This window comes from Pelodiscus sinensis, chromosome 2 (assembly GCF_052426305.1).
Source record: "Pelodiscus sinensis isolate ZL-2025 chromosome 2, ASM5242630v1, whole genome shotgun sequence".
Classification (NCBI taxonomy): Eukaryota; Metazoa; Chordata; order Testudines; family Trionychidae; genus Pelodiscus; species Pelodiscus sinensis.
In genome coordinates, this window is record NC_143053.1 from 197,253,541 (window position 1) to 197,265,868 (window position 12,328).

At 45.2% G+C, this 12,328-nt stretch overlaps 1 protein-coding gene across 3 annotated transcripts in view; it reads left to right on the forward strand.

Annotated features, from left to right (window-relative positions):
• Nucleotides 1–12,328, forward strand: part of SCRN1 (secernin 1) — a 70,463-nt gene that overhangs the window by 33,762 nt on the left and 24,373 nt on the right. For all 3 annotated transcript variants that reach the window (XM_075922136.2, XM_075922135.2, XM_075922134.2), the window contains one exon: nt 9,016–9,197. In XM_075922136.2, the coding sequence (XP_075778251.1) occupies nt 9,016–9,197 (182 nt within the window). The remainder of the gene's footprint in view (nt 1–9,015; nt 9,198–12,328) is intronic.

Consider the following 12,328-nt stretch of genomic DNA (forward strand, 5'->3'; position numbering starts at 1 on the left):
TTAGAGGCATCAAAGCCTCTGGGTGGGAGGAAGGAAACCGAATTTAATGGGACAAATAAATTGAGCCAGAGAATTAAAAATATTCCTGCTAGAGTTATATAGAATTAAAAGAACCCCAAACAAATACTCAACCACACACTGAATTTATCCTTTCAGAGAATCTTTTCTATACTCCTCAGAGTAACTTTTTAATAAACCTATTAAGTGATACGTTTATTTCAGTAAGGGATTGTGATCTCTGTATGGTGGAGACTTGACTATTGCTTATCTTTGTACAGCATTTTGAATAAGATGAAACTCTTCTGATAGAAAATTTGGTATTCCAGCTCATGAAGAAATAAGCCAGTCCAAAAGATGATAAAAAGTTAATGTAGTGCACTCCATGATAGCTTCCATTTCTAAATGAAGATAAAGGAGACAATCACTAATAGGCAGAGAACATAGGGAATTAGATGTCGTAATATCTCAAAAAAGGTGTCCACTAATTGAGACCTCTGAGTTGTAACAATGAAAATAATCTGCTGGCAACACACTAATGCCATTATTTAAATCTGCTGACATGTCGGTTTTTAGTGAGTGATTCAAGTTAACTAACTCCTGGATTACATCTGCAAGTGATTTTAAAAAAAACAATTATAAATACCAAGCAATACATGAACCTGTACAGAGCACTTCAGTACAGTTTAGGGATGTAAGTGACTAGTCAACTATCCGATAAACATAAGTTTATCAGATAGTTGACTAGTTCCTCAACTAGTAGCTTCCTTCCCCCTCTATCAGAGGCAGCAAGGGGGGAGCGGGAGCAGGTGCGATGGGGAGCCGTCTTAAAATCTGGTTCCCCCCAGCACCGTCTCCGTGGGAGGTGGGGAGGCAGGAGGTAGCAAGGACCGGGCATGAGCTGGGAATCAGCTGATTCCTGGCTTGCACTCAGCCCCAGGACTCTGCCAGCTCTTAATACATTTAAAAAACGGAAGCGCTGGGGAGGGAGCGGTGTGAGGAATCAGGCGCAAGCCGGGACATCTGATTCCTGACTCGCTCCGGGTCCCTGCCACTGTGCACCAGCCATTAAATGTATTAAGAGCCAGACAGCTTTTAATACATTTAAAAAGCAAAGGCCCAGCAGGGTTAGTTCCCAGAGCCGGGAGCTAACCCTGCGGTGGCTCCCCCGCTTATTGACTATCGACTAGTCGATGGAAATTCCATTGACCAGTCAGTTGATTAAACTAAATTTAACATCCTTAGTTTAGAACCTTTCCCCAAAAGACTGTGGTCAAATCAATTTGAGATGGCATCAGATGTCATGTTTGTGGTTTTAACGGTGCTTTTAAATCCAGTTTGTCTTGAATGTTTTGAAGGTGTCTTTAATGCTAATGAACTTCATTCACTATTTAAAGTTTTACTTACTCTTGTCACCTAAGTGACTAACAGATTCCTCATATGTGAAAGCAAGAGACATTCTTTATTGCTGAATCAGTTTTGGCATATGGCATCTGTGGAGAACTCTCCCTGGCAGCAGTGAATGGGGTTTTGTTCATTTGAAGATAGTTATACTAATGTTCAGCTTATTTCCAATGCCTCAAATTCCCTGGCAAAGTCAAGTGTGTATTTCTTCTATCACTTGGAAGTCAATAGTTCATTTTTTTCCCACCCTCTCAAGTTTGCCTTTGACTAAATTACAATTCTGTCATCCTCGGTCTTTTAAGTGGAAGAACTATGGACAGTACAACTAGGGATGAGATAAGAGGCATGTACAAAATCTTCCAAGTGTTGTTGATTGCTGCTTGGAATCTGAATGTAGGAACAATATTAAAAATTAGGGTTTTGCTTCTGTTTTTATATCGGTATACTAGAGGATTTACCCTGTGTTGCTCAGGTCCTTACCTGAAATAATTTTTGTTTTGCTTCATTTAAACCATTGCTCTGAAGTGGGGCTGAGGCTGAAGAGTTCAGTACTCAAGCTGCCTTGTGTAGAGAGGACAACCCCAGCCCTCTGTCACCACATCAGCTTGGGGCTAGGCAAGAAGTGTTTGTTCATGTTTGCTGTAGTAGCACCGGGTACAGCCAGTGGAAGGGTGCATGTCCCCTGACTGGGGGACAAGCAGATACAGACACACAGACTCTCTCAAATATATAGAAGATACCTGTTCTTTCTCCACCCCTGCCCTCTGCTGCCCCAATGGGGCTATAGCTATCCTGGTCCCCATCTCTAGCTGCCCCCTCTATGGTCATTATACAGCAAAACTGTCCCTGCTAGAAGACCCCTCACTTTCCATTTTATGAGAAATAATCGCATTCCAGACACATCCCATTGTCCTGGCACAACCAAACCCTGACCTTGCTTTAAATTATGACAGTGGTCTCCAGCTTTTTTTAACCAGAAGATCGTTTTTCAATTTAAGTGCAATGTAAGATCTATCTCAAACCCAAATGCCCTCGCCCCATTTCCTTCCTGTCCCTTCTTTGGGGCTGGGTAGGGGGTTGGGGTGCAGGCTCTTATCTTGGGCCAAGGTGTTTGGTGTGTGGGAGGGGCTCTGGGCTTAGGCTAGGGTGGGGGATTGGGCTCCAGAAGGGATTTCCGGGTGCAAGCTCTAGGAAGGAGTTTGGGTTCAGGGGAACTCACATCTGGGGCAGGAGGCTGGGTGTAGGAGGTTCAGGGCTGAGACGGGATTAAGGAAGCAGGCTCTGTCTGGGCTCCATTTTATTGAGACAGCTTCCGGGTGGTGGAGCAGTGGGGGGTAAGGCAGGCTTACTCCTGCCCTGGCCCTACACCTCTCCTGTAAGCAGCTGGTATGTACAGCAATGGCTCCATGGCGCCATGTGCTGCCCCTCAGCTACAGGCACTGAGCCCACAGTTTCTGCTGGCCCCAGTTCCCCATTACTGATCAATGGGAGCTGCAGGAGTGGTGTCTGAAGGCAAGGACAGCATGTGGAGACCCCCTGCCTTTCTCAGGGGCTGCAGGGACATGCTAGCCACTTCCAGGAGCAGCAATTACCACTGGGATAATTACTCCAACCATGACCGGTTAGGCATTTTAGAACTCACTCCTCAAAGAATTACATTTAAGCGTAAGAGAAATGAAAATGTTAAAATGCACAGACCAATCATGCGTATGTGTTGGGTTGGGAGATGAGAGGGAAAGGCAGTGTGTGTTTGTGAGAATGACAGACACACACACAGTGTGTGAGTGACAACAGCTTTTCATTGCCAAACTCCCTCCATCCCCTTCTGTGTGGAAATAGGGTACAGAAGTGGGGGGATGAAGGATACCCTGATGTCCACGCCCCCTCTTTCTCACCCTACAAAGCAACCAGGAGGCTCCCACGGGGCAGCTCCAAGGCAGAAGGAAGGATGACAGTGGGGAGGGGCAACTGAAGTGCCAGTGTAAACACCACCAAAGCAGATTTGAACCTGGGACCTGACTATAGGAGCCTCTACCCTCTGAGCTAAAAGTCAGCTGGTTCCCAGCCCATGCTGTAGAGGTCTCTTGATCTTAACTGTTGCAGTGGGCTAGGTGCCACTTGCATTACTCAGTAACCACACCAGGGCTATGTCTACACTCGCGGCTTCTTGCGCAAGTACAGCCGTTCTTGCGCAAGAATCTGCAGAGCGTCCACACTGCCCGCCCGCTCTTGCGCATGGAAATTTACTGTACGGCTTGGTAAGAGAGGGCTCCTTGCACAAGAGCTACGCTCTTTTTTAATAGGTACAAGCCCTCTTGCGCAAGAGGGCAGTGTGGACACTCGGCAGGGATTTCTTGCGCAAGAAAGCCCTATGGCTAAAATGGCCATCAGAGCTTTCTTGCGCAAGAGAGCGTCCACACTGCCATGGATGCTCTTGCGCAAAAGCGCATCTCCCACATATCAGTGTGGATGTTTTCTTGCGCAAGAGTTCTTGCACAAGGACCCTTGCGCAAGATTTTCTTGCGCAAGAAGCTGCCAGTGTAGACATAGCCTATGTGTGTGTGTTACACCAGCACTTGGCTTCCTGGCCAAACCAGTCAGGATCACCTGTCAGAGGCTCCAAGATCTACCAGTAGATCTCGATCTACTGGTTGGTGACCATTTAATTATGATAAGAGGAAGTTGCCTACCAAATGTAGTGGTCCAAGCTCTTCTTGTTTTAGGAGGAGTTCTTGATGAAACATAGAGAGAGACAAACAGACACAAACTCTCTCAAATATATACAGATACAGATGTATACTACGGGGCTTTGCCCCTTTGCTCACTACGCTCACCAACTCTTCCCTCTCTGGGGATAGGTGTCTGTCCGTGGGAGGAGGCAGGAGCAGGAGCAGGCTGGGGAGAGGTGTCTGGCCAGAGGGTAGGGTGCAGGAGTGGGCTGGGTGTAGGTGTCTGGCCAGTGGAGGAGGGGGCAGTAGCAGGCTGGGGGTGCAGGGTCTCAGTGGAAGGTGTGTGTGAGGGGGCTGAGGGGAGTATGAAGTCTCAGCAGGGTGAGTAAGGGGGATGGGGATGCAGGGTCTCAGCTTGGGGGTATGAGTGAATGGGCTGGGAGTGCAGGGTCTTGGCCAAGGGGTGAGTAATGGGACTGGGAGTGTGGGGAGGGAGAAGGGTGCGGGGAGGGGAGGAGGTCATGCAGCTCCCAGTCTCCTCCTCCCCCGGGAGGGGCGGAGGCTTCCCGGCCCCCGTGGGAGGGGGAGGAAGGACACCGCACAGCCCCAGCCCCCTGGGAGGAGGGAGGCTGAGTGGCTCCCAGCCCCCCTGGGTGGGAGGAGGGAGGAGACTGAGCAGCTCATGCCCGCCTTCCCCTCCCCCCCCCCCCCGAGGAGGGCATGCGGCTCCTGGCCCTCCTGCAAGGTGGAAGGCTGTGTGGCTCTCACCCCAATGGAGTACCGGGGAGAGGAGTCTGGGGGAGGTCCTGTGGCTCCCGCACTATGGCACTGGGGTGAGTGCGAGGGGGTGGGGAGAGAGGGCGGGAGGGAGGGAAGGAGGAAGGTAGGTAGGTGGCAGGGCAGCTGAGGGCAGAGAGTGCAGCAGGATACAGAGGGATGTAACGATGTCACTATGTCATCCTGCAGGAATTTATCTATAGAGAGAGACTGAGAGACACTACTATTTCACAATAACAAGCGCTATTCTGAAATAAATTAGTCTGCATCTACACAGCAGGCAGCTATTATGAAATAGTGTCAAAATTCTGTCAAGCTGGAGGACTTCTTACGCTGACTCCTGTAACCCTCGTACGAGGAGTAAGGGAAGTCGGAGGAAGAGTGCTCTGTGTAGACGCTCCCTATTTCGAAAGAAGATACGCAGTTGACGTAGCTCAATTTGCGTAGCTTATTTCCAGTTAAGCCCTGTGGTGTAGATGCACCCTAAGTGTACTAAGCCTTTTCTAGAAGGTAAACCATATTATGCTACGTACTTTATAACAGAAGTGAGCCCTGCAGTATTCACACAGAGCTGTCCAAAAATGAGAGCATGCCCCTGGGAGCAGGTGTGATTCCTTCTACCAGTAGCCCAAAAACTATTCGCCTTCTTCAAAGAATACCCTTTTCTAATAATATCCAAGCACAACTGTCTTTGTTATCCAAGGACAAAATCTAACTTGGCCACTATAGCTGGCGGTGCTAGGAATCAGACTTCTGCTGACCGCATACAATAGGAACAGCACAATAATTGCTTTTCATTAATATAAGAGAATCTCTTGTACTTATCTTCATTCCCCATCCTTCTGGAAAGCTTTGTACTATATTTAGATCTGCCATTATCAATGGTTTTTTTTTCTTTCTTCCAGAAGTAAAACACAACTGTGTTTAATTTCCAGGCTGTCTGATTCTCCTTAATGTGGGTTGTGGAGTGGGGAATTGCATGCAAACTCTCTCATGCTTTTTTTTACGTTGTAGTTTATTTCACTTTTATATTTCCTGATTGGTATTCTCTGCAAGAATGCTGATGCTTTTAGTATTGGAATTCAAGCAATTCATTGGAATCTTAGTTCAAGCAGCAGAAGCAAGTGCCACAAAATTTAGTAGTTTGACATATCTCCTCTTAGTATCTTCCCTCTCCACTATCCACATGTAACTGGTTAGCTGCCCCACTTTCCCCCTCAACTGTTCCTGTTTCCGGCAACTGCAGCAGTAGTGAAAAGAGAGGGTATGGCAGTGCCATAAGCACACAGGCATGTATCATTCCATAATGAATGCTTAGAAGAAGTATCATGGTTAAAATTCTAATATTAAAATGCTAGTTACAAAAATGTGAGGCTTTCTGTTGCTATCCCTTTTAGAATGGCCTCAGGTGTGAGTAAAATAATAACATGCTGCAGTTCATATTTTAGCTACATGCACTCATCAGATTGGTGAAACCACACTTTTTGCCCTGCAAATCTAAGCCCTCATAGAAAAGTCCTTCAGAATGGGAAACTCCACATCTATCCTGTCAGGACTTCAGTGATCAACTATAGTAGTCTTAGATATGTTGTCGTGACTCACGTGCCAGTTTTCTATGAATGATGCACACAGTGACAATAAGGCCAACCACATTCAAAAGTCAGAACTCAAGGCAGCCTCCTCTCCAGCCCAGCCACACCAAAATAGTTGGATAATTAGCCTCAATTGTGGTTTGTTTAAGCTGTTTGCATTCTAGTTTTTGAGGCTGTAGGGTTCACGCTGTTAAGCTTTAGCCATGAGGGCCAGAAATGTAGGCTCAGGTTCTCACAAGCACATGGCTCCAGGAGCTGGGACTTAAGGGAAAAAAACACAAATATTTCAAAAGTTGGCAACACTGACTGGAGGTAGGCCACCCACCCAGGAGGAAAAGAATGTGGGAATAAGTTCCTGTAGACTATGCCAAACTGCCCCCTATTGTACCAAAAAATGCAAATGAGGCGAAGTGTGGAATATCGCCAGTGTAGACAAAGCTTAAAAGAGAGATGCCTCCAAGTGTGTTCACAGCTCAGCAGCAAGAGTGAAAGGAATGTTAACTGCTCCTATGTGACTAGGACAATGCTGCTCATTGAGCTAGTTAATCCATCTTGGTTCCAGTGGTTTTTATTTTCTGCGCACCTTCAGGTTTGGGAGGAAACCCCAGGCATTTTTGGCACCAGTGGTGAGTGGAGGCCTGCCTGGCTTAGTCCAAGCAGCACTGAAGACTGGTTGGGGGAGGCACAGCATGGTCTGGGCAACACTGAGAGCAGGGATGTGGTGGCGGCATAGTTTGGGCGGCGCTGTGGGTTGCTTGCCCCTTGCCCTGCCCCTTCCAGGAGCTACAGAGCGAAGCCCCCCCCCCCCCTCCCTCATTGCCCAAGCCTTGGCAAAGTCAGGCTATCCCTGATTGGCAGTAACTTGCCTCATCCACACTGGTGTAGACTACAGGCATTACACGTTTAGCTACATGCCATGGTGAAAACCAGTTGCATCCATTGTGCTGTGTAGCTACATGCAGCAGTGAAAAGCTCATGCATGGACAGGCAGCAGGGAAGGGTTTCTGCAGTGGGGAACTATTGGAGATTTTCCCAGCTGTATCCTCACAGCAGGGCCTTTCGCTGTTGCTAGATTCTTGCACTGCAATGGAGAAAGCAGGGCAGTACATTGCTTAAAGATAGCATTGTAGGCATTGGAAGCATTGCTTGGGCATATAGAGAGCAGTATAGGGTACATACCCTAGGTTCAGGCAGGTAGGGTATTCTGCTCACCTAAGGCGTGCCTGTCTATACTATTTACACCCATGCTATCTGGGCGTGCAAATGTCTGTCCACTACATGCAGCGGTTCCCTCAGACTAATAGCCCTTGCTACCATGAATTACCTTTTTCCACATAGTGAGGGGAATACATCGGTGCTGCTCTTGCTGGAGGTTGCTGCGACACTTGATAGAGCTGATGATCAATCACTTCTCTCCAGCAGGACGGGCTTCCAGCTCTTGTACCCAGCTACACAGGAATATTGACCATTAAGGGGAGATTTAAGAGTGCTGAAGACAAGATTTGCACAAGAGTGGGATCCAGACCGGAACATATTCCTGAAAAAATGTGAACACAGTACTAATGGCATTTAAAACAAAATACCAATATTTCTTCTACTTCATTTCCTCTCACGTCTTTATTTCCTGTAAAGGTTTTATTAAATGTCCCTGTTCCCCCTCTTATGTGCAAATAACCTAATAATAAATCAGACTTTTTCTTCTACAGTTTGGGAAGATCATTTCTATCTTTAAATGATAGGGAGATGTTCAAACTACAGAGTAAAATAAAGTGTGTGTGTGGGGGGGGAGCCGGGGGGGGGGGAATTAATGGATTATTCTTCTTTCAGAGATGCACCCTGTGCTTTTTTTCTTGTCTAAACAGATCCATAGACTTCTGATTATAATTTTAAGTAGCATGCTGCAAAACTTAGATTGAAGCAAATCAGTCTACACATTACTTTTCTGTGACTACTACCACTGTGTTCAGATAAACACTTAGTCTTTGTTCTTCCCACATATACACAAGCAGCGAATTTAAATGGATACAATTGGTGTTTTCTCGGGCAGTCCTTTAGATTACTCTGTTTTGTTGCAGTAATGAAGTGTTTCATAAGGCACGTAATGTTGTGTCCAGGTAAAGGTGCAGTTTAGCCATAAGTGTATGCATTCCATCTTTATAAATGGTATTCTGTTACTACCTACAAAATGTGGTCTGTGTCCCTTATGTTTGGACAGGTATTATATCTCTATTGCTGCTCTATTGAGTTCTGTCTCCAGCTCAACTTGTCATTCATGATATGTATAATCTTTTGGAGGACTGGTACTATCAAAATGTAATATAAAAATGTTTCACCTTTTCTATAATGCAAGAAAATATCACATTTTGTGTGATAATTGTAACAGTCCTTCCTTGCCCTCCTCTCCATTTTTATGAAGCCTAGAAATGCTACGTGTTTTAGAATGTGTGGATTTGTAAATGTAATTTATTAAAATCTCCTTGACTGGACTTCAGTACATAAGGAAATTCAATGCACTTTAGTGGCGCAAGATAATGGCTTGCCTGCAGTTTCATTCAGCGTTCTCCCCTCCCTTGCAGTGCACATACATTGCAATCGATCAGGTACCGAAGACTCATGCTGTTGTGCTAAGCAAACCTGCCTGGCTGTGGGGGGCAGAAATGGGAGCCAATGAACATGGAGTTTGCGTCGCTAACGAAGCCATCACCACCAGAGAGCCAGCTTCTGAAACTGAAGCCCTGCTGGGAATGGATCTTGTCAGGTGGGTGGTTAACGGCTAAATTATGGATTAATCCCTATTAAAGGCTGCAAGATGGTTGTATTGGGTCAAGGTGTTGTGGTATTAGCAATGATGGCACAATATATCAATGAAGTAGACACTAAGATTGGGTTTTAAAACTGTATAAGCTGGAGACATCACTAGTAGACTATTTATATAGGGCCTGGAACATGATTAAGTTAACATTTTGTAACATTTGTTATGTATCAAATTAGCAGATATTGCCACTTCAAGATAATTTGCATTCATTAAAATCAGCAGCATGGCTCCTACCACACAGAATTGATATAGTGACAGAGTAAGGAAAGCTGTAGTAGTCTGCTGTGGGTAAGGAAGAAGTTATTAACTCACAGTTGTGTATTGCTCATCATTTTCCCTGTTAAAGCCGCCTTCGCTAACCTAGAAAGCTTGCTCCTACACACACATAAAAGGCCTAGAATAAGTAAGTTACTGTAGCCCGACTTCAGCCCATGCATTCCAATGCTAACCCTTGGCACTTATGTTGAATGCTGGCAAACAAACTTCTGAAAGTTCATTCACTCCAGACTGGCTGGCTGAAAGGCTTTGCTCTGCTCTGTAAGTCTGAGGCTGCACATTGAGCAGCAGTGTGGAGAACTGTGAAAAACAAAATCAAGCAGGAGGAAGAAAGGAAATGGCACACATGAGCTAATAGAAAACCTAAACTCTGCTTCTGGCAAGAGAGCAAATGGACTGCCACAAATTCAGGTAATGGTCAGAATAAAATGAATGTATTCTGTCATTTAGCAAAGATTCTATCTTTAATTAGGGATGTTAAATACCAGTTCATTGAATGGTCGAGTAACCTCATGAATTTGTATTGGTTAGTTGACTATTCTATAGTCCCTAGGAGGCCGGACTGGAAGCCAGTGCACTTTAGCCCCACTCCCGAGGGGAGTTCCAGATGGGAGCTGGTCTTCAAGGAGAGCCAGTTTAAAAACCAGTCCCCTGGTAGACTGTCTGCCCGTCGCCCTGTGCTGCTGCCTCTGATACAGTAGCAGTAGTCCCTGTCCAGGGTGGGGGAGGGAAACACGTGTAGTCTGTAGCATTAACCTATAAGCTTTTGCTTATCGGATAATTAGTTAATCGACTACATGATTACATCTCTATCTTTAATGGTATGTCCTGTGGCTGGTTAATGCTATCAAGCTTATATATGTCTCACAGGCTACTAGGTTTTAACAAGTGGTAGTCTAGATAAAGCATTCAAGTTGTAGTAATTGTGAATAGCGGCAGGTCTGAAATCTAGCTTAGCAGTAAAGTACATATGACATATAGTAACACTGGATCCACAGAAGTATATGAGAAGATGCCACCCTATGGAGAAACCAGTAGTGGCAGGGTATCCACCACTGTCTGAACAATTCATTCAGTAAAGGAGAGGACAAAAATCAAAGCCAAAATTGCTCTTGCCAAAGACAACTAGAACGCTACAGTTCTCTTTTGGGTGAAATCTAGAAAATGCAGAATCAATGCTGATAGGCTAGGTAGATACCACTGGTACTGACAGAGCCACTTTTCAGTCATTTGCCAACCATATCTGTCACATTACTTGAAATTAATTGGGAGGGCACTCCATTGGAAAATTCAAAGCATAATTAAGGTTTGATCTACAGTAATGTCAACTGGGGATATGAGAGAGTCACATCCCTGAATGCTATAGATATGTTCATCTAATTCCCAATGTAGATGGAGCTATGTCAATGGAAAAATGCTTCCATCAACCTAGCTTCTGTTAAAGCGGCGAGGAGTCCTGTGGCACCTTATAGACTAACTGAAGTGTAGGAGCATAAGCTTTCGTGGGCAAAGACCCACTTTGTCAGATGCAAGTGGCGAAGTGGGTCTTTGCCCACAAAAGCTTATGCGTCTACACTTCAGTTAGTCTATAAGGTGCCACAGGACTCCTCGCCGCTTTTGCAGATTCAGACTAACACGGCTACCCCTCTGATACTAGCTTCTGTTGTTCAGCAAAATGGTGACAGGAAAAATCTCCTCCATTGATGCAGGCTGTTTTACACCATGGCATAGTGTCAGCATTGCTATGGTGACAGCTATATCTGTAGAGTCCCTGTAGTGTTAATATACCCTAGGAAACACTATTTTCTACCCTAATTTTCCCTCCCCCCCCACACACACTTTCAAGTCCTATGTTGGCAATAAGTCTTAGCTCTGGGTTCAATTTGGCATGTTTTACTTTTGATTTGGAAAACAAGCTTGCTTCCTTGGAAATTGTTACTAAACTTGACAATTAACAAAAGAGTATTCAGACCAATTAGACTGTTCAGGCACTTCAGCCCAAATCTAACTATATGAACCAAACATGATGATGCCATGTGAAACTGAGCCCTTCTGAAAGGCCTTCACCGTCATCCTCCAGCCTTAGATTATACCCCACCTCCTTAGGGATATTTCATACAGAAAGTAAGAACCCTGCCTGGCATTTCTCTGGAATGCTGGCACTGGTGAGTTAGGGATCAAAATCCAGCAAATATGGACCAGGACTCCAAAAATGTGTGTGGGTGCTGCGTAGAGAATCCCAACATTGCAAAAAACAAACACATTTCATTCTAAATAGGCAGTGTTGCCCTTAGTTCCTCCCTTACAATTCTCAGAGTTTATTCTGCCACGTCCTAGGCACCACTATCAGCAGGTTTTAGTTTTACCTGATTGAACTGTGGACATGAGAAGAAATGACACACAAATCAAATGCCCTGACATTTTATGACCGTTTAATACACCTGCCTGAGAAGAGCTGCCAGTTGATGATTACCAGAGATGTCTATTTCCTAAATGTCATAACTTTCTTTATTATCTGGTTCTGTTTGAATTTTTCCTAAAACTAATTTGGCCAGGCTGATGGTAGGGCGCTCCTCTTCACTGAAGATGCTTGTCTTTTAAAGTAGCAGTATTGGTTCAAATGTCTGTTTATTTAAAACTCAGTCCCATTTTAGTTGCTTGTTTGGACGTCTGAATCTACAGATAGGCTATATCTATGCTGCCCCCATTTTGTACAAAAAATATGCAAATGAGGCAAAGCATGGGATATCGCCGTGCCTCATTTGCATAATTGAGACTCCGTTCCTGCGCAAGAGGCT